Source organism: Pteronotus mesoamericanus, unplaced genomic scaffold (genome assembly GCF_021234165.1).
Source record: "Pteronotus mesoamericanus isolate MK-2021 breed Mesoamerican mustached bat unplaced genomic scaffold, CSHL_Meso_final scaffold_1135, whole genome shotgun sequence".
NCBI classification, from domain to species: Eukaryota; Metazoa; Chordata; class Mammalia; order Chiroptera; family Mormoopidae; genus Pteronotus; species Pteronotus mesoamericanus.
Genome location: NW_026555300.1, coordinates 32,554 through 55,487, shown reverse-complemented (window position 1 = coordinate 55,487; position 22,934 = coordinate 32,554). Strand labels below are relative to the sequence as shown.

At 48.0% G+C, this 22,934-nt stretch overlaps 1 protein-coding gene across 1 annotated transcript; it reads right to left on the bottom strand.

The window, feature by feature from the left end:
- Nucleotides 1-2,371: 2,371 nt before the first annotated feature.
- On the bottom strand, nt 2,372-16,290 carry LOC129081596 (T-cell-interacting, activating receptor on myeloid cells protein 1-like). Its single transcript, XM_054587267.1, has 10 exons — nt 16,073-16,290; nt 11,392-11,427; nt 10,981-11,271; nt 10,363-10,659; nt 5,631-5,669; nt 5,149-5,232; nt 5,013-5,040; nt 4,613-4,650; nt 4,262-4,299; nt 2,372-2,629 (listed from the first exon to the last, which is right to left on the bottom strand). The coding sequence occupies exons 1-10, from the start codon at nt 16,104-16,106 to the stop codon at nt 2,372-2,374; spliced, it is 1,143 nt and encodes a 380-aa protein (XP_054443242.1). The 5' UTR covers nt 16,107-16,290.
- Nucleotides 16,291-22,934: the final 6,644 nt, after the last annotated feature.

Below are 22,934 nucleotides of genomic sequence, written 5' to 3'. Positions count from 1 at the left end.
CAGGTGAGGATTAAAAAACAAACAGACAGAGGATTGGCATCCCAGGCAAAGGATCCCCACTCAGCAAGCATGAGTCCTCGTTTTCTCCCCATTCCAAGGGCTCTGTGGATGCTCTTTCTCTTGGAACAGAAACTGTTGCCTTGTTCATAAGGCCCCTCAGAACCAGGAACCCAGAGTGAGTCCTTGGCTGGGGTTTCCACTGCGTGGTAGGCACGTGGGCATACTCTTGCTGCATTCCCGGACTGGGTGGCACAGCCCCCTGGGTGTCCCACAGGACCCACTGTATAATGTCACTTCCACAATTGCCAGTAAGTAATGCTGACAAGCTGGTTCAAACCTCCCTAGAGCTCCAGGGACGCAGCGTGACAGAGCAATGCTGTTAATCGGTGTGCTTGACTGTATGGCCAGGTTCTGACATCAGAGGGGCGTTGTTCCATCAGCAGAGTGGCTCAGGCCATTTCGTGCTCCATCCGTCTTCACTGCCCAGTCCTCCAGGACACATGGGGTTTGTGTACTGCACCGCCATTGTCTGGGGTTCACAGTGACTTCGTGAGGTCATGCTCTCTGTACTTAAAAGCATCTTTGAGGCCTGGCCAGTGTGGCTCGGTTGGAGTGTCATCCCATGGACCGCAAGGTCCTGGTCAGGGCACATGCCGAGGTTGCAGGTCCAGTCCCTGGTCAGGCAGCATGTGAGAGGCAACTGATCAGTGTTTCTCTCCCACTCTCCCTCCTTTCCCCTCTGTCTAAAATCAATAAGCATGTCCTCAGGTGATGATAAAAGAAAACTTACATGCCTAGAAAACATGTGGGTGTGAGCCAGTGGGTCCCCCCAAAATGAAATTATCAGAAAGTCTGAAACGGCAGCTTTTCTTCTCTATCCACTTAGCAAGCCACCTTCACTGCTTTTTGTCACTGTTGGAAAATATTTGTGCCTCTGTCACTTAAAAGTGTAAATCCCAATTTACCTTCATCTTGACCAATTTGTGAACTTCACCATACAGGTGATTCTGTGAGCTTCCTGCCGAGTTGTATTTGACACAATTCCTTTGGGCCTCATTAACTGGATAGGTAAACTGAGGCACAGGAAAGCAGGTTCACTTGCTCAAAGACACAGAAGTGGGAGAGACGGGTGCAAAAATTGGAACCCAGCTCAGTCTCAAAAGCACATTCATATCCTGTTCCATAAAATCATTCAAAGCTTCCCTATCTCACCCCCCAGTGGTGAAGCGTTTCATTGTCTCAGGCACTGTTCTATGGAAGGGCGCACAGGTCTGAGTAAGCATGTTAGTTATCTAGTGCTGTGTTACAATATTACCACAGACTTAGCGGCATTAAGCAACACACACATCCTATTCTCTCCTAGTTCTGAGGGCCAGAAAAAAGGCACAACCATCAAGATCCTCAGGGGCTGTATTCACTGTGTCGGCCAGGGCTGAGGTCTAATCTGAAAGCCGGTCTGGGGAAGGATCCACTTTGGTGCTGCAGTATAATTCCAGCCCTCACTACCCAGAGTTAGCACAGCCCTCACAGGGTAAAGGGGCAGTGCCCACAAGACTGCCCTCACTTCAGACACCAGCTGGAAGTTCTGGTGTCCTCAGGCCACCCTGACCAACAGCCGAGAATTTTGGAGTCCCCCCCCCCATCCCCACTCATAACCAATAATTTTCTAGAGCCACCCTAAGAATACAAAGGAAGTGCTAGGCTTAGAGTTACACTTTGATTATAAAGAAAATAAATCAGTACTGGCTCAATGAAGAGACACACATGATGAGGTCTTGGAGGGTCCCAAAGCAAAGCTTCCGATATCTTCAGGACATGTCCACCCTCCAGGCACATGAAGATGTGTCACCAACCAGGAAGCGTCCCCAACCTCAGTATCCAGCATTTTTAGCGCAGTTTCATGAACAGGTGCGGCCGATTGAATTACTGCCCACGTGACTGAGCCTGTCTCCAGGCTTCCTCTGTCCCCAGGGGTTGGGCTGATAGCCCCTGGCTCAAACCCCCAGCACCCTAATCATGTGGTTGGTCCTCCTGGCATGGCCAGCGCCACCGTCCTCCCCCCATCCCGAGTCATCTCTTGGCATATCACTCTGTAAACGATACCTTACACTGAAAAAAAAAAAATAGCCCTGGCCGGTGCAGCTCAGTGGGTAGGGCATCATCCCACAAACCTAAAGGCTGCTGGTTGAACTCCTAGTCAGGGCACATGCCGGGGTTGTGGGTTCAATCCCCAGTGGGGACGTATGCGAGAGGCAACTGATTGATGTTTCTCTCTCACATCGGTGTTACCCTCCCTCCCTTCCCCTCACTCTAAAAATAAATCTTAACTAAAAAGATACACATTTTATCTTTTTAGAAGAAGAAAACAAGTCTACATTGGAGATTTGAGGAAAGGCATCCCCATTTGTCTAGTCGCCCAAGGGGCTTCTGCCCCATTGTCCAGGCCCTTGTTGGAGGTTCCTCCCGGATCCAGATCTCCTCCTGGCTGTGTCTTAAGGGTTGAGTACACACAGGTTTCCAGAGGCTGCGTCACCAGGCTGGAAGGGCCCTCCCTCAGGGCTTTGGCATTCAGCTCAGCATATGTCACTCCGTGAGGTTCCTCAGCTCTTGACTCCTGAGATCCTTCATCCTGAGGGTGAGTGAGGAGAAGAGAATCAGTCTCCCAGGGAGGAGTGTTGCGTGGTAACAACGGAGCAGTCATAACGACAGCGCTGTAGACGGCTCTCCAGGCGCCCACGGCCGGGCCTGCGAGTCCTCAAACCTTTGCAGGGTCAGCACCCCTCCTAAGGGTTAGGGGGGACCCAGCATCTTTCCTCTGTCAAAGGAATAGAGCAAACACAAAAGCACACCAAGAAAGGAGGGAGGTCATGTCCAAGATGAGGTCATGAAGGACAATGCCTTCCATGATGCCTGCTTCTCTATTGTCCCCCGGCTCGCTCACACCGATGAAGCCCACTGCCACGTCATCGGCTGCCCTTTGGAGAGGCCCATTGGACTAGCATGGTGTCCGGCCAACAGCCAGCAAGGAACTGGATCCTGCCGACAACGAGCCGAGTGAGCATGGGAGCAAATCCTCTCCTAGCCACGCCCTGATAGGCCCTGGCCGGCACCTTCATCACAGCTTTGTGAGGCCCAGAGTGAGGGACCCAGCTCAGCCACTCCAGAGCTGGCCTGCAAGCACGAGACAACAAATATTGCCCGAGGCCGGCACATTTAGGGATGACTTGTTACACAGCAATAGAAAACTTACACAAACAGTTACCAAAATGAGTGTTAGTAGGAAACATCCAGGCTGAGTAAATCCATAGGGACAGAAGGCATATTAGTTACTGCCAGGGGCTGAGGGGCGGGGGAGGGACTGGGGAGCGACTGCTAAAAGGGTGTGGGACTTCCTCTCGGGGCGATGACGTCTTGAACTAGATAATGGGGATTGTGGCACAACACTTCAAGGTGCCAAATGTTGCCGAATCAAACACGTTACAACGGTGAATTTTATGTGCATTTTGGTGCAATTTTTAATATGTATTAAATTCCCACCCAAGGATATGTTCATTGATTTTGAGAGAGAGAGGAAAGGGGGTGAGAAAGATCAATGTCAGAAACACCAATCAGTTGCCTCCTATACGCAACCCAACTGGGGATCGAACTCACAACCTTTTTGGTGTACGGGACAACTTTCCAACTGACTAGGCCAGTCAGCCAGGGATTGACACAATTGTTCAAAAATTGAATTAGAAAGGGAAAAAGGAAGGGCTACTATGAACATTGCTACAAAAACTGATGCAGGGTCTGCTGTGTGGTGTACAGTGAGTCAGGTGCTTTAAAGGGGGATCTTAACTATGTTTTTACCAAGGGGTAGGATTATCATTGTCATTGTCCAGACGAGGCAACTGAGGCTCAGGGTGGGAACGTCACTTGCCTGGGGTCCCACAGGTAGTTATAATAACAATAGCTTCAAGGTACTGAGTGCTTATGCCACACCTGGCATTTCACTGATCTTTCCGTGGCTGTGAGCCCATTAAGCCATCCCATTACTCCTATGAGGAACTTCAACGCATTTAGGGAATGGGAAGTGTCCTCACAAAGGTGTCACGGGAGGAAGGTCCCATGGCCAGAGGAACATAGATGAATCCAGACCAGGTTCTCCTGAAATGTAGAGGAAGGGTTGGAGCGGAGGAAAGCAGAAGTCCAAACCATGGACAGAACTAAAAAGGGAGCAGTGGAGAGCCTCGACTGAGCAAGGCGCTGATGGGAAACTCACCAGGGCAGGAGAGCGGCTCATCATAGCTGTAGACGCATCTGGAAGAGAGAAGAATCTGCCATTGGTTCATGCCCAGGTTCCAGGTGTCAGGTCTACACATGCACACATATACTCACACATAATGCACACACACATGCAGTGATGCGTGTGTGCACACAACACTCACCAACATGTGCTTGCACTGAATATATGTGTGTACATATTCACATGTATATGTAGCCACTTCCCTACATGTGCAGACTCCCGTGCACAACACCCATGTGTGCACACAGCACACACACATGCATCATATACTCAAAACACATTTACACATGGACGCCACGCCACCACTTTCTTTCCCGGGTTGATTACCTGTCACAACTTCTTCAGGTTTCTTAGAAGAGCAGGAGCTGAGAGAGAAACAGAGTGAAGCACTGGAGATCAAGGAGGTTGGGAAGAGAAAAGCAAGGTCACCCACCCCAGTCTCTCCACTCACTCCCAGCTTGGACACCTCACCCTCAGGTCTCCAAGTCATCCTGTACTCAGGAGAGCCTTGGAGGCAAAGAGAAGGAAGTGGTTGGGGGAAAGAATCCAGGAAAGGACATGGAGCGAGAAGTGGAGGATGGTTGGAAGAAGAGAGAACATGGAGAGAGACCTGGGGTGGTCGTGGGAGCTGGTCTGGGGCACATGAGTTAACAAAGAAGGGTAAGTCATCCCGGAAAGGGCGGAGGACGAGTTCAGTGTTGGCTGACGGGGTCCGTGAGTGGCCTACCGTTTTGTCTTCTTGTTTAGAGCTGCCCCTGGGGGTGGAAAAAGAGAAGGGGATGGATTAAACCTGTGATGTTAGCTTGGTTGGTATGTTTCTCTGTTTCCTTCAGAGGATTCATCCACCTTTCTCCTGAACTCACCACAGCAGATCCATTTGCAGATGAGGAAGGCTGCGAGGAGGAAGAGTGCGGCGAAGGCGGCAATGAGGATGATTTCAGTGGTCCCTGACGAGGGGGGAGCAGGGGTGAGGCCCAGGCAGCTTCCCAAGACCTGTTCTGATGCCCATGTATGTCTACCATGGGCTGGGTTTCCGTGATGTGCTGGAAACTCGTTACATTTTTCTCACACAAGTATCCCAGAAGGGACATAGCGTGATACCCATTTTATAGAGGTACAAGCTGAGGGTCTGGGAGTTGAAAGCTTTCCAAAGGCACCCAACTACTGAGTAGGCAGGGCCAGACTCCAACCCCACCCACCTCAAAAGACATTGCATTAAACCCCCATATACTGGCATCACTGATACAGAAATATCCCTGAGGACATTCCCAGCAACACACAGCTCTCTGGGAGCCTCATCCCATGTTTGAAGGGCTCTGTATCCCAGGAGGCTCTCTCCTCTTACCTAGTGTTCTTCCTGCTGTCCTGGGAGGCTCTGTTTTATCTAGAAGACAGAATTCAAGTTGCAGAACAATCGTCACAGTAGTGTACTATTAATGCATAATTTTAAAAACACTACTACTTGAAGGTGTGTACCTATATTGTAATGAACTATGGAAATGATCCCTGAAAGTATAGTCTTAGATGTGCACCTATATTGTAAACATATAAAAACATGCACAGAAACGATACTGCTAAGGTCAGGGTGAAGTTTCTACTGGAGGGGAAAGAAAAAAAGGACTTGGTTTGTGGGAAGAAAACAGCATGTGGCAAATATCACCAAATGTGGACAAGTATAATCTTGGGCAGTGATGCATGACTATCCGTTACATTATTTCTATTCTGTTGGGTAGTATTTTTCAATTTTCTCAAAAGGAAGCTCTTAAATATATATATATATATATATAACATATTATGTACTATTGGGTATATTTCTCTGGAGAACCTGGGCAAAAACAGCTGGACAGAATTCTCTTAAGTCAGTTATGACTGTGGTTCTCAGGGTAAAGGGAGTATTTTGCCCATTTTCCATCGTGCTTTTGAGGACTAAATAGTAAAAAACCCACCCTAACATGTTTTGAGTGCCTAATCTTTCTTCTTCCTCATAGCCGCACAGCTGTTTTGTAATCCTGTTGCACTGAGAGGATAGAGGAAGAGTGGGTTTTGTTTTTTTAAACATTAACTAAAGCTCAGAGCACTTACTTGAGTTGCACGGGGTCACACACCTGTGAGTAACACAATGTGGCTGGGAGCACATACAGGCTTTGCTAGCTCTGCTGAGGTGACACTCGCCACATCGCTCTGCAGTGCTTCGCCACCCACACCTGCGGCATCCCTGCCCTGGGGTTGACCGAAGGAGACAAAGTGCACCCTGAGCCCCGGCAGCTCCCCTCCTTCAGCTCTTACTTCAGAGAAGGGAGCTGCCACGGGGCGTTCACAGTTTACTCTCAAGCATGTATTTCCTCTGTTTCCTGTGACCCCTGCCTCTGGTTCTTCACTTCTCTGCCCTACGCGGCTTGGTTTCCATCTCAGGCGCCGTCAGGAAGTGGGGTGCTGCTTGTCTTAACTTCCTCCTGTCAGCTCGGCCCACCCCTCCCGCTGCGTTCTCTTTTCTGTGGAACCAGGGGCCGCATTAAACTTGTTCAAATTCAGAAATAATGAATAACTGGAAAACGAGACAAATTGAACTTGGGAATAAAGTGGCCTTGAAGACGGATGAGGCCAAGTTTGGTGGCAAATATTTCTTGAATAGCCCCTGGTTTGGGACATATATTTTAAATGATTAGAGGCTGCAGGGATCGGAGGAGAGTATGTTGTCTACCCCTAAAGTGCCTGCCAAGAACTCTGGTGTCTAACTGGGAACTAGACAATGGGTTTCTGGCAGGATTTCTCAATGTTTGCACTATTGACACGTGGGGCCAGATAATTCTTTGTGGGGAGAGGGTCCTGTGCATCATAAGATGTTTTGCAGCACCTCTGGGCTCTGCCTCCTAGATGCCAGGAGCATCCCCACATCCCCAGCTGTGGCCCCCAGAAGTATCTCCAGACATTGCCATCTGTCACCGAGGTGAGAGCCAGTGGTCTAAGGAAAAGAAGGAATGACGTTAAGCTCAATTACTTCTCTTTCCTTCTGTCAGGATTACTGCCACCCATCTGGCTTTCTCTACCTCTTGTCTTGGCCGATGAGATAACCCTCACATCTCTGCAAGCTCAACACACCGGTATGGCAACAGGTTCAAAGGTCTGGTCCTACAACAGCTGCGTAAAACTGAGGGTTTATAAAAGGCTGTGGTAACACACCAAGGGGAACTCCGAGGCTGCTTCTAGTAATCCATCCGTGCACTGGCACCCTGTCATCTGCCCTCCAAGCACACTGCCCTGACATCCTCCTCTGTTCCTCAGTCGGTGGCCCCTGGTAGCAGTTGCCAGGACTTGGGTCATGGCTGAAGGATGACAGGAAAGGTCTAGGTTGGGCTTGGTAACACTTGGCTGGGCACCTGTTGTATCTGCATATTCACGTCGGAAGCAGCAGTAATTACAAACGTCGAGTAAGAAACCCATAAGGCCCCTCATATGCCAAGAACAAATAGAAGAATGGGAAAATCTATTAATCACCAGTTGTTGAATAATCCAAAAATTAAATAAAAGTTCCCTTTTCTATGGAGAGCAGGTCCAGCTTATTATGTCTGTCTTCCCATTTTGCCTCTCTGTTTATCATCACTTTTGGAAAAGGCCACTTCACCTGTGCTTGACTTTGTCACATGTGATTAAACTGAGTTAAAGAGAGACACATCCCTGGCCTTTTTAGAACCTGGAAGACCTTAGATATCATATAATTTCCCACCAATCTTTGTAATTATTAGTAATGATAAGAATACTCACCATTATTGAGAGGGATACACTTTTTTTTAAGAGAGAGAAACATGGATTTGTTGTTCTACTTGTTGATGCATTTATTGTTTGCTTCTTATAAGTGCCCTGATTGGGCATTGAACCTGCAACTTTGATGTATCGGGACAATGCTCTAACCAACTGAGCTACCCGGCCAGGGTCAGGAATGCAGTTCTTGATAAAACTGTTTTGGGCCCTGGCTGGTGGGGCTCAGTGGACTGAGCGCTGGCCTGTGAACCAAAGGGTCACTGGTTTGACTCCTAATATAGGGCACACACCTGGGTTGTGGGCCAGGTCCCCAGTAGGGGCACACAAGGTGCAACCACACATTGATGTTTCTCTTCCTCTTTTCTTCCTCTCTATCTCCCTCCCTTCCCCTCTCTGAAAAATAAATAAAATCTTAAAAAAACAGTTTTGGAACTCAGAGGGAGAAGTTTTGGGTGTTCATAATGAAAGTAACAGCATATTTTATGTGGTATTTACTATGCACCGGACACGATTGGGAAAGGATTTTGGTAAAGTGACTCATGAGAATCTCACTGCAAATCCACTGTGTAGATGCTACTGACTATCAAACCCATTTAGCAGATGAGGAAACTGAGACAGAGGCTAAGTAATCTGTGGGAAAATGTGTTATTAATTACTGGGCCCAACTAAAATCCAAATGGTTGTAATTACTTGCAAAACAAAACTCCCTTCATACCCTTCCAGACCATGGAACCATCTACCCAAGTGATGGGTGCTTCTTTCTTGCTCAGATGGTTCCGGTTGTTTGAATGTTTTCCCCCCAATTATCTGTCCCTAGAGGGAACATTGACTACCTGCACACTGACCTGGAAAACAGAATGGAGTCAGTAAGTGGACCACAGAGCAGTACAGGTGTCCTGGAGAACATGACCGGAGGGCCAGGGAGCTCCCCGGGCCCTTCTATAAGGGCTCTAGCCCTGGTCCTGGCGGCTCACCCTCAGGGCCTGCTCAGCTCCCAGAGCCCCGCCGCCCCCGTATCACCGCATCCGGGCACTGGGGTCTCAACATACTCACTCGGCGTGGAGGTCCCTCAGAAAGGTAAAAACAATTACCTATGATCCAGCAACTCTGTTTCTGGGTATTGAGAAAAATTAAAAGCAGGGCCTCAAACAAATATTTGCACACCTGTGTCCATAGCAGCAGCATTCACAACAGCTGAAAGAAGCAACCCAAGTGGGGCATCAGTGAGTTAATGGAGCAACAAAGGGTGGTCTGGCCGTGTGATCAAACATTATTCAGCCTTAAACAAAAAAGGAAATCCTGACGTGCTACAACATAGTTGGACCCTGAGGACATTATGCTCAGTGAAAGAAGCCAGCCAGAGAAATACAAACACTGTGTGATTCCACTTCGTGGAGGTGTCTAGGCGGGTCAGATTCATAGAGACGGAAAGAAGAACGGTGGGTGCCAGGGGCTGGGGGAGGGAGAAAGGGAGGGGGTGGTTGAATGGGGCCAGAGTTTCAGTTTTAAAGGTGAAGAGAGTCCTTTGGATGGATGGTGGTGACTGCAGCACAACAGTGTGAATGTATGTACTTAACACCACTGAACTGTGCACGTAAAAGCGGCTGAAATGGGCCCTGGCTGGTGTGGCTCACTGGATTGAGTGCAGGCCTGCAAACCAGAATCGCCGGTTTGATTCCCAGGCAGGGTACCTGTCTGGGCTGCAGGCCAGGTTCCCAGTAGGGGGTGTATGTGAGAGGCAACCACACGTGGACATTTCTCTCTCTCTTCTTCCCTTCCCTCTGTCTAAAAATCTTTTTTAAAAAGCGGCTAAAATGGTAAATTTTATATTATGCCTTTTTACCACATTTTAAAAAATCATCCCTTAAAAAAGAAGTCTAGGCAGGAAAATAAGACCTCCACTTGGTTGAGCTAAAAGGCATGAATGGTAGATGATGAACATAAAACACCTTTCTGGAGTCTGTCTGGAGAAGGTAAGAAAGTTCCTATGGTATAACTCCATGAGATGTCATTCACACTTTAGTCTAAATGAATGGTGCCCTGCCAGGAGGTAGGCAATGACTTTGTGGCTAGATCTTATTTTCCTAATGGGGTCAGCTATTACAAATGCCCCCCAGCCTCCTTTCCTGTGAGTGCCCACCACTCACATTCTGTCTGTTAGCAGAAGATCTTGTCAACTCTACCACAGGGTCCTAGCCCTAACTTCCTTATTCCCAAGTGATTTTTTTTCCCAAGCTCCAAAGTTTGGAAGGGACAGAGCTTCCCTCTGACATACTCCAGGGTGGCAGGTCTTGTCCTCCTCATGGTAAAAACCTTACCTGTCACCCAGATCTCAAGCTGATCACTGGGCTCTGAGGCCCAGAAAGGAGCCTTTGCTTGGTAGTACACACAGCTGTAGTTCCCAGTGTCACCGACAGTCACACTTTGAAGGGTGAAGTCTGTCTGCCTCCCTTCTTGACTCCGGAGCTGTGTGGGCATAGGAGTGCCTTTCTTCAGTAGAGCAAACATGTTAAAGTCAGTCGCATGTCTCGGCTGCTGGCACTGAAGACTCACGTTTGCCCCTGCAGTCACATTGCCCCCATGGTGGGCTTGGAGGGAAGGTTTAGGTGAACATCCTGTAAGAGAAAGAAGGCATAGAAGTCATGGGAGAAGCCTTGGGTCCCCCATCAGTGTTGTGTCCTTGCGGGGTTCGTAGGGAGCGTGGGAAGCGACGGGCACCTCATCTCCCCCTCTTTCTGCTCTGACCCCCGGAAGGAGGCTCCCCTCCTACAAGCCCTGGATGAAGCCATGGTCCTCACCTCTGTTCCTGTCTTTCTCCGTCTCCCGCTCCCCGTCTACACTGGCGATGAGAACCCCTGCCCCACTCTCTTCCTCTGGGTGCTCTGTCACCCCTGTCCTAGGAAGAGCATGTGTCATTTTGAGCACCCCATCCTCACCTGTCACCAGTAGCAGAAGGACATCACTGGGTGGTGACCTTCTGCTGGGGCTCACTCTTCTGTAATACTGACAGGTGTACTCCCCAGCAGCACTGGCTGGTACATCAGTGAGACGAAGTTCCTCCAGGACCTCCGGGGAATTAGCAAATCCCAAGGTGTCCACCGAATACTTTCCCTTCAAGAAAACAAACTGGACCCCCCTGGCAGGAGCTGAGCATCGCAGTGTCACGTTACTCTGAGCAGGAACCACCGAGCTGGGCCTGGCACTGATGGAGGGCCTGAGGAGTGACTCTGGAAGGAAGCAGAGAGCAGGGCTGGATTCGATACACTGACCTGTGCTTTTACAGAAAGAGAAGGGCTAAGGGAAGTTGGAGTGAAGGGGGTGGAAGGTTTCAGTGTAGAAACACTCACCATCTATTGTCCACTCTCCTTGGCCAACACACAGCCCTGCAAAGGAATCGACCATGAGACCCAGGCACCTGCCTGGAGCCCAGGCCGTCACCCTGCCCTGGTCCCTGGGCGACGATCCAGGGCTTTTGCTGAGAATGAGCCCCTCTTTATGATACTCCCGAGCAGCGCCAGCCCCTCCCCCAAGAACCCAGTGGCATCAGCGTCAATTTGCAGTTTACACTACTTTCCTAGAGCTGGGGTAAAAATTACCACACAGTTTCTGGCCCATAACGACCCAAATGTATATTTGGTTCATGAGAGACATCCATCATCGCACATCTCACTGGCTAAAATCTAGGTGTCGGCAAGACTGCGTTTCTTCTGGAGGCTTTGGGGAGCATCTCTCCCCTGCCTTTCCCAGCTTGTAGAAGTGCTTGCATTCCTTGGCCTGTGGTGTCTTCTCCCATCCTTTTTAAAAATACTTTTAAAAAATGTTTATTGAGCCCTGGCTGGTGTGGCTCAGTGGACTGAGCACTGGACTTTGAACCAAAGGGTTGCTGGTTTGATTCCCATTCAGGGCACATCCCTGGGTTGCAGGCCAGGTCCCCAGTGGGCGCATGCGAGAGACAACTACCCATTGAAGTTGGTCTCACTCTCTTTCTCTCTCCCTTCCTCTCTCTCTAAAAATAAATAAAATCTATTAAAAATATGTTTATTGATTTTACAGAAAGGAAGGGAGAGAGAGCAACATTGTTTGGTTCCCTCCCATACACATCCCAACTGGAGATCGAATCTGCGCCCCAGGTACGCGCCCTGACTGGGAATCAAACCCACAGTCTTTTGATGTACGGGATGACACTCCAACCAGCTGAGCCACACCAGCTGGGGCCTCTTCCCTGGCCTTTCCACAGCAATGATTAGTGGAGTCTAACTACTTCTTTTGCCCCTCTTTACTACTTTAAAGATCTTGTGATTCCATTGGGATCAACCAGATAATTCAAGATCATCTCTCTAAGGTCAACTGATTAGCAGCTTTAGGTCCGTCTGCCACCTGAGTTGTCCTTTGCCATGTAAAGCCCCGCATTCCCAGAGTCCAGGAGTCAGGACGTGGACACCTCCAAGGAGACTACCACCCAGCGTCTCTACCTGCTCACTTGTTCCACTTCTCCGTCCCAGGTTCCTCTCGTCTCACAGTGCTCCTCAGAACTTACCCATTTCTCCCCATCATCCATCCTTTACCCATCTTATTCTACAAAGCCTGCGATGTTGTCTCTAGATTTCATGGTGGAGGGGAGGACAAGGGACACTGGACCACCCCTGAACATCTGTAGCGCCGTAAGTGTGTCACTCAGGTGTCTCCTGAGTGTGTCAGCATTATAGAGGGAGGGCATAGGATCCATCCCTTCCCCTGGCATCATGGGTTCTAGAGTGTAAGGGACATCAATGGTGACAAAAGCCATTTGTCTGGAAAAAGCACTTTGATTTTAATGACACCTATTATTTCTCCTGTTGTTGGGAAAGCTGAGAGGAAATCTGGAATCAGCAGAATTTAAGCCCCTTGAGGACAGAGAAGACACCCCTGGTGCGTAGGACAGTGCTTTGATTTTGGCAAATGTTCGATCAGTATGTGCTGACTGAGTTGAAGTCTAATGCACAGAGAGAGCCGTTTGCCAAGGTTTTTGATGATCCATAGAGAAGAAGGATTTCTCAAAATCCCCTCTCAGCACACCTCTGCACTGATCCACACAGACCGAGAGTGGGAGAAAGAGGTGGGGAGACCCCAGTCCCGTGCCAAGGGGCACCTAGAGTGGAAAACTTAGTTCTTTGCCGTAAGGTATTTCTGCTCCCAGAGAACGGCCGGAATGCATCTCTGACATGACAGTTGGCCGTGAGTAACCTCCTTGGTGCTCCAGAGAACATCTCAGAAATCCCACACTGAGCCGACTTGAAAGGGTGAAGCACATGCCCCACACCTTTCCCAGCTGGTAGCCTAGATTCACCTGGCTCCAGGAAACGTGTTTCTGGACATCAAAGCAGGGGGTCTAGTTTGATTAGATTGTAAGAGCGATTGTCTACAGGGGACATCTGGAGACTTTCTGTTCAGCAGCCTGCAAGTACATGGTAGAGGATTGCCAGCTACCGTGACCGTGCCGTACATGAGATCTCCAGAACATCCTCATTATACACCTTGACGCGTGTACCCTCTGCCCAACATTTCCCCATTTCTCCCCACACACCCCCCACCCCAGCCCTTAGTAACCACCATTCTTTTTGTTTTTATGGGTTCAACATTTTTAGATTCCAAATAGGAGAACATGCAGTATTTTATTTCTGCGCCTGACTTATCTCTCCTAGCATAATGCCCTCAAGATCCATCCACATTGTTGCACGTGGCCGGATAGCCTTCTTTCCCAAGGCTAAACAATATTACAGTAGGTAGGTAGGTAGGTAGGTAGATATCACATCTTGTTTAGCCACGCATTCGTTGATGGACACTTAGGCTGTTTTCTTATTTTCACTATTGTAAATATGCTGCAATAAACATGAGAGTGTAGATATATCTCTTTTCTAAAAATCCTTGCCTGAGGGTATGCTTACTGATTTTAGAGAGACAGGGAGTGGCGGCGGGGGGGCGGGGGGAAGGGAAGAGGGAGACAGAGATAGAAGAAATATCAATGTGAGAGAGAAACATCAATCAGTTGCCTCCCGTATGCACCCTGACCGAGGATCAAACTAGCAGCCTAGGTATGTGCCCTGACCTGGAACCAAACCTACAACCTCTTGGTGTACAGAACCATGCTCCAACCAACTCAGCCACCCGGCCAGAGCAACAGCTCTTTAAGATAGTGTTTTCATTTCCTTCAGATATATGCCCAGAAGTACAATGGCTGAGTCACATGATCACTCTATTTTTAACTTTTGGAGAAACAACCGTTAAGTGGCTGCGTCCATTTACATTTTCTTTTCTCCACATCTTCTCCAACACTTGTCCTGTCTCCTTGATGGTGGCCGTTCTAACAAGAAATGGGACTGGCAGCCCACTGAGCCTAGCTGACTGTCAGTGAGTGGCCGACACAGGCTGAGATCACGGGATTCACTGTTTGCTTCCTTCCCCAAGGTTTTCCCAGCTGTGACTCCCTTCATTCACCCTCCAATCATTTCCTCTCCAAGTTCCCCCAGATTCGGACCTCTTAAATTTCCCAGGATGCCTCTGGAAAATTAGGGCCAGTGGAAGTGTGCAGACCAGAATTTGAATTCAGCTTCACTCAGGAGCCCGGTGGCTTTCTGTGTCACATCAGCTGTCCAACTCAAGTTCCTCACAGGCCATCTGGGGATGTGACTCTTTGGCAGAAGTTTTCTAAGACGTGACATAACTTGAAGTCACCCAAAGACACAGGATTAAGTAATATTGACTAAGTAATGTTGACTTCGTGAGAAAGTCATTCTCTTCTCTGTCTGTGTCACAACCGAATACTAGAGCCGGGTGCTAGTTGCCAACCCTTTTCTCTTCATGTGTTGATTTTTGAGAAGGAGGGGCCATGAGAGAGAGAAAGAAGAGACAGACGACAGACACCGTTTTTTTGTTCCGCCTGTTGATGCATTCACTGGTTGATCCTTGTATGTGCCCTGATTGGAGACCAAACCCACAACCCTGGTGTATCCGGACGATGCTGTACCCAGCAGAGCCGCCCAGCCAGGGCTCCAGCCCCTCGCACCCACGCCCGTCTCTGAGGGAGAAGAGCAGGGCCGGGGCGGGAATGCGGCCCAGTGCCTGCAGTCAGGCAGCAGTAGCTCCCGGAACTTAATCGTATGACCTCCCCTGCTTGCACTATAGTGACGACTATGTTGTAGTTGGATGAGTGATACTGATTTTCCATGAATACAAGTGTCTACAGATCTTTTAAAATAGCGTTGAGCATAAAAAATAATGATATAAAAACCCAAAGCAATGTGAAGAATATCACTTATGAAAGAACACAGACATCACATACATCTGGCAAAATGCCCTTGGGAAGTTCAGGAACGACTGAATTTAGGAAACACATGGATAAAGGAAAATGTATGTAAAGCACCCAACACACTTCTGGTATGTAATAGGTATTCAAGAAATGAAAGTTTTTGCCCTGGCCAGGTGGTTCCGTTGGTTGGAGCGTCGTCCCGTACACCAAAGGTTGTGGGTTCAGTCCCCAGTCAGGGCACAAATAGGAGGCAACCGATGCCATGTTTCTCTCTCACATTGATGTTTTCTCTCTCTCCCTCTTCCTTTCTTGTCTCTCTAAAATCAGTAAGCACATCCTTGGGTAAGGATTTTGAAATTTCTTTTAAAATTAAAAAACAGCCCTGCCTGGTGTGGTTCAGTGGACTGAGTGCCGGCCTGTGAACCAAAAGAGGTCACCGGTTTGATTCCCAATCTGGACACATGCCTGAGTTGCAGGCCCGGGCCTCGGTTAGGGGCGTGCAAGAGACGACTGATCTGTGTCTGTCTCCCACATTGACGTTTCTCTCCCTCTCCTCCATCTCTTCCCTTCTCTCTAAAAAATAAATATCTTTTTAAAATTAAAAGAGAAATAAAAGTTTCTGTTCTTAGCTTCTCCCTCCCATGCCATTACCTACCTACCCCACAAGTCATAGCAACTCCAGCTGCCTGCATGGCCTGCCTGGCCACCACCCTCCGCGGCCCCCTCCCCTACCCCGTACTTACCAACACAGAGCAGGGCCAGGGACGGCAGGATCATCACGGCCCCCTGAGCCTCTCTTCTGGATCTTCCTTGAACTTTGCTGTTTGTGGTACGTCAAAATGCTCTCTTGACTCCAGGATATGCTGTGACGGCTTTGTTCCGTTTTTATCTCCACTGTGGCACACCCGCAGCTCTGTCTCCCAGTCACAATCAGGAAATGATGCCTGTTGATTGCAACTCCTCTCAAGTCACTTCCTCGGGACTGAACTGAGCCCAGAGTTCACATCGCCCAAAGCGAAGACATGTTCACAAATATGCACAATACGTGAGAAATGGCTCATCAAATTTTACAGCCATTGCCCCCTTCTACACGGTGACAGAATTCAGCTGGACCCAGGACAATCAGAGGCACAACTACAGTTCTCTCTGACGGAGTCGGTCTCTCTGGTCAAGAGGATGTGAGTGGCAGTGATGTGCACAAATTCTGGGTTACGCCTTCGGGAGCATCGGAGGGTGGGAGCGGGTACAGAGCTGATGAGGACGAGTTGAGAAGTTGTAGGGGCGGGGATCCAAGATGGCAGTGGGCCAGGTGGCAGCTACACTGACATCCTGCCCAGGACCCCGCTGGAGCTACAACCAAATCAGACAGCAGTCATCCTGAAAACCAACGGAGCGCTAGCTCAAGAGAAGCCTCATAACCGAAGGCTTAGGAAGAAACCACATGAGGACTGGGAGGAAGTACAGAGGCGTGAGAGGCCTGGCTGGGCTCTGCGGGCAGCAGATGAAGTTCCGGAGAGAGAGTTCAGCGGCTGGGGGTGTTGTCCCTGAGAAGCGTGGGGTCTAAATCCCAAGCCGGGCTCCCCAGCCTAGAGCACCAGAACTGGGCAAGGCGCCCACATAACATCCAGCTGTGAGAAGCAGCAGGACTTCTGGCCCCCAGGGAGAGATGGCTAGAGATGGCAGCCACGCTCTTGAAGAGCTAACACAAAATTTCCCTTGCAGCCACTAACCCTAGGATTGTGGGGAGGGAAGGCAGAGCAGGTCCACGTGAGTAGAGTCTGATGTTGGTGCCTCTGGATATATGTGTCTACCGGAGGGGTGGCTAAAATCCCTGCTGTGCCCATCGGGGGAAACGCTGAGGACTTCATGACCTGGAAGCAGCCATTGGGCAGCATCTGCCAGGAGCTGATGCATAAATACTTCAGCTCCCTTGACCTTTGGGGGATAACTGTGAAGTGTGTGTTTCTTCCTAGCCTGTAAAGCTTAATAAGTACTGAGTACCACAGTCTTTAGTACCAGAAGTATTAAGTACTAGCATTACTAAAATCTTCATTATTAATCTACTCCAGTACTAGAAGTCTTGGGTTCCTGCAGTATTAATTTCTACCATAATCAGTATGAGCAGTATTGAGCTCCAGCAATATTAACTTGCACTGTTGAGTTCCAGAACTTTTATCACTAGTAGTATTAAGTTCCTGTAGTATTCAGTACTAGCAGTACTATGCTCTACAGTATTAAACTCCAGAAATAGTGGTATTAAGCTCCAGCAGTTAGTCCTAATAGTGTTGTTATTAGGAGTATGAGCTCCAGCAGTACTAGTATTAGCAGTATTGAGCTCCAGTAGTATTAGTACTAGCAGTTTTGAGCTCCAACAGTATTAAGCTCCAGCATTATTAGTACTGGCTGTACTGAGCTCCAGCACTCATGCATTCATAACTGCAGTACACAATTCTGCGTCACCCTGAAAAAAATTTTTTTTGCCAACCTGAAAAAAGTACATAACTGATCAGTTTCCAACAAAAAATAGTAATTACCTACCGTTTTTTGCTCCGAAGTGACTTCTTTAAAAAAAAAAGAATAAGGTTCCTATACTTGTATATAAGGATTTCTGGTACCAAGAATTAACCAATCAGATGCAACCTTATTATGCTACACAGCCAGTAAAACGCAACTCTGTTATATGACCTTCACATCTATGGTTCAAGACGGGGCATTCACACTGGACGGCTCTTGTTGTGTTGGCTGTTGTCATTTCTCAGTTTGACAATCTAAGGGAAAAAGAGATCAGTGCCCCTGACTAAATAGGTGTTGCATGTTTAGGAGCGTGTGCGGCGCACTGGCCGAAACACACAGTCACTCCCAAGGCTTGCCTGTCACAGGCGCACCTGTACCCGGCGGCTCTCAGGTGCGACTCCGTGGGGTGTGCAAAGCGGGCACGCTCTACCCAGTTTAGTTTATTATTTTTAACATTTTTAATAAGGGAGTGTTTATCAACTTTAGACAGAGAGGGAGGGAGGCAGAGAGAGAGAAACATCCACGTGAGAGGGAAATATTGGTTGGTTGTCTCCTGTATGTGCCCCGACCCGAGATCGAACCCTCAACCTAGATATGTACCCTGATCGGGGAGCAAACCTGGGACTTATTTTCATGGGACTTATTTAAGAACAGTGTTCACGATATTTTATTGCCATATTTGCCGCTTAGAGAAAAGCTGAGCAAATAAATAGTTAATGCAAGTTAATGGGCATGTGAAACTATGCAGAGAATTTCATCTAAGGCTTTTGCAGAAAATGCTTCTTGGATTAATCTCCTTGAGAGAGTCCCTCTGAATAACAAATGCCCAACACAGGCGTCATTATAACGCAACTGACCGATGCCTGAGCCCCATCTTCCTACGTTTCTCTCACCATTACACTCACCTTTTCAGCCACACTGACCATCGTCCCAGTGCACACGTGCTGCGAGTTCAGAATTTCCGCCCTGATCTGGGGGAAAGATGTGGCCACTAGGTGGCAGTAGCGCACAACTTTCAGTCCTTCGGCACAGTCGCTTGCCGTCCTTGTCTGCAAGACGTTTGTCCATGCTGTTCCCTCTGCCTAGAACACTCTTCCAGCCCCTCTTCACCTAGTTCACATCCGCTCAACTTTCAAGTCTTACATCACTTCTTAAGCTAAGCCATCAGAGATCTCCTTCATTAGATCAAACCTCTCTCGCTTTTAAAAAAAAAGATTTTATTTATTTTTTTAGACAAAGGGGAAGGGAGGGAGAAAGAGAGGGAGAGAAACATCCATGTGTGGTTGCATTTCCCGCTCCCCCTACTGGGGATCTGGCCTGCAACCCAGGCATGTGCCCTGACTGGGAATCGAATCAGCAACTCTTCTGTTTGCAAGCTGGTGCTCAATCCACTGAGCCACACCAGCCAGGGCTTGCTCTCTCTTTTTAATGAAAGTTTTAGTAAATTGAATTCAACAAGATTTAAAACAGTTGAGTAACATTTCAGAATGTCAGTGTAGTTCACAAATTAACAAACATTATGAACATCTCAGTAGATGCAGCAAAAATATTTAGCAGAACCTCACATCCATGCATAATAAAAATTCTGAGCAAACTAGGATTAGAAAGTAATTGTATTAACCTGATTTTAAAAATCTGCAAAAAACCTACATCAGGCAACATACTTAATGATGCATGATCGGGTGCTATTTCCCCACAGTTAGAAACAGAAGAGTTTGCTTTTACTACTTTTATTCAGCATTGTACTGAAGGTTTGTTGCAGTGGTGAACATAGCTGATGGTTTCCCGGCATTCAAATTCCCTTTCTTCCTTTAGGTAACAGAACACCCCTTCCCATATTTGGAAGGCCACACGCTAGAGCCCATATGTCCACAGCCGCTTTTGCTGCTATGCCTGGCCATGGGCTAAGTTCTGCCCCATGGGATATGAGCAGAAGACAGATTCAAATTCTGGGTCCTGCTCTTAAAAAATATTGTGTGAGCGCTCTCTCTCTCTCTCTCTCCCGCCCCCACCCCCCTCCTTTCCTAGTGTCTCAGAAACATATGTCAAAGCTGTGTTTTTTTTATAGAATAAAAGCTGTTGAGCCCTGGGTCAGTAGCTCAGTGGGTTAGAGCATTGTCCTGATACACCAAGGTTGTGGGTTTGATCCCTGATCAGAGCACTCAAAAGAATCAGCCAATGAATGCGTGAATAATTAGAACAACAAATGAATGTTTTTCTCTCCCCCTTCCTCCCTTTCTCTCTAAAGAAAAAAAATATTTTTTTTAAGCAAACCTGTTAATAAGCAACCCTAAACTGTTCAACTATACACTGTTAAGTGAGGGAGAAATGAAATTATATACATAGTTTTTCTTGGATGTCTTTGTTACAGCAGCTTAGAGTGCTCCTTAATCGATACAGTGAGGAGCAATTTGGTTGCTGCTATGGCTTCTCTGTGAGCTTCACGAGATGGGGTGTTTGTCCGCTATCACTCCACACAATGTCCCCAGCCTGTGGCATGGTGCTTGGCACATGGAGGGGAGGAGGTACAGGACAAAAATGGAAGTCCCAAGGGTGAGGATGCCTGGGTTTGTAACAAGCTGTCACAAACTAAGTGGCCTAAAACAACATAAATGTTTTATCTTTCCATGCTGGAGTTCGGAAGTCCCAAAGGGGTCGGGAGGCTGGATTCTTTTGGAGGCTCTGGAGGAAAATCCAATTTCTAGTCTTTTTCAGCTTCTGGAGCCACCTGTATTCCTTGGCCTGGGACCCTACATCACACTGACCTCAGCTTCCACCTTTCTTTCTCTAATTTTAATTTTTAATTGATTTTAGAATGAGGGGAAGGGAGGGAGGAAGTGGGGGGGAGATGGATTATCTGCCTCCAGTGCACGCCCTGACCAGGAATTGAACCCGCAACCTTTTGGTGTGCTCCCACCAAGTGAGCCACCTGGCCAGGACTTTTCCACATTTTTAAATTAATACTAAGTTTGTTGGAGTGATATTTGTTAATAATGTTATATGGGTTTCAAGTGTATAGATGTATAATAAATCACCTGTACGTTGCATTGTGTGCTCATCACCCAAAGTCAAGCTTCTTTCCGTCACCAGCTATGTGGCCCCATTCACCCTTCTCTGCCGCACCCAGTGTCCCTTCCCCTCTGGTAACCACCACACTGCTGTCTGTGTGTCAGAGTTTTCACTTGTTTGTATTGTTGGTTTTTGTGTTGTTTTCAGTTTTAGTCATATATCCCACACATGAGTGAAACCATGTAGTTCTTGACTTTTTCCATCTCACTTATTTTGCTTAGCATGATAGTCTCAAGATCCATCCGTGTTGTCTTCTCTAACTCTGATCTTTGTGCCTCGCTCTTACAAGAACGCTTGTGATTACACTGAACCACCCAAAAAATCCAGGATAATCTCCCCATCTCATGATTTTTTTCAATCCTCACCTGAAGATATATTTATTGATTGAGAGAGAGAGAGGGAGGAAGAGAAACATCAATCGGTTGCTTCTTGTACATACCCCAACCAGGGACCGAATGTGCAACCGAGGTGTATGCCCGCACTGGAAATCGAACCTGAAAGCCTTTGGTGTATGGGACGATGCTCCAGCCAACTCAGCCAACTGGCCAGGGCGTGATTCTTGATTTCGTCACGCCTGGGAAATCCCTTTGCCACGTCTAACATTCACAGGTTCAGGTGAACTGCCCTTCTGGCCACCATTGAAGGGCAAGAGTATGGAGCCTGCTTTGTAACCCTCAGCGTGGTGAGCTCATGCAGTCACACAGGGCAGGTTTGCTAAGACATGTTCCAGGCCCTGGGGGTGTAGGGATAAAATAACCTGGTGCTTCGGGAGGCGCTTGTGGTCTGGTCCCGGAGAGAGAGAATCACGATACAGTGCACCAAGTACCCAGTGAGGGTGTGATAAAGCACTAGGGAAGCACAGGTGGGTGAGGCAAGCGTTTGCAGGGACAACAGCATCTAACCTGAGACCTGAAGGGCGAACAGTTAGCAAGGCAAGAGGGTATAGAAGGCAGAGGCCATGGCCCTGGCTGGGTAGGTCGGTTAGAGCATCATCCTGTTACATCAAGGTTGTGGGTTCAATCCCCAGTCAGGGCACATACAAGAAGCAACCAATAAGTAGATGAAAAACTGGAACAACAAATCAATGCTTCTTTCTCTCTCTCTTCCCTGCCGCCTCAAGTCAATTCTAAAAATTAAAAAAAAAAACAACCCAAAAAACAGAGACCATGCCAACTGTATCACAGTCTCATTAGGGCATCTTAGGAACTCTGAGCATTTCCAGGAGACAAGTAAAAGGAACCACTGCCTTGAAAACTGTAAATTGCTTCTCAATTTCTTAATGTTAAACATTCCCCTGTCTCTTCCTCATTTAAAGATGAAAGTGGAGTCAGAGACAGGGACGTAAAGAGCAAACTGACAGTGACCAGAGGGGAGGGGGGAGGGGGTAACGGGGAGGGAAGGGGAGGGGGCAAGTCAAGCAACGTGTATAAAGGACCCAGGGACAAAGACAACAAGGAGGAGGTAGGGTTGAATGTGGGAGGGCGTGGGTAGGGCAGGGGAGAGTAGTGGGGAGAAATGGGGACAACTGAAATTGAAGAAAAATAAAAGTGAAAGTGAGAGAGGAAACTAATGCCGGTAAAATCCGCAAGTCTTGATTCAGCAAACTGGAAGAGGCGGTGGTGGTGTTTTGTTGGGATTTTTTTTCAAGAGGAAGCCATGGGCTAGGCAGAAGAGGCAGGGGCGGGGGAGACGCTCAGTGATCTAACCTCACAAACTCTAACCTGATGTTCCAGGTTAGATAAACTCTTACAGGGCTGTCAGAAAGGATTTGGAATAACATGCGAATTGCCTGGCAAAAATGACTGGTCACGTGGTCAGCAGTAGAAAATGAAATCCCTACTATGTTCACTCAATAAGTGTTCACTCAATAAGTGTTCATTGAACACTTGGTCTTGTGCTAATCACTGGGAAAACTGCTATTTTTGAGACATTGGATAGAGAAATACATGGGTCAATTGATGGATATTGAATACATGAGTAAATGGGTCAGTGGATCAAGGCATTGATTCACTGATTAACGAA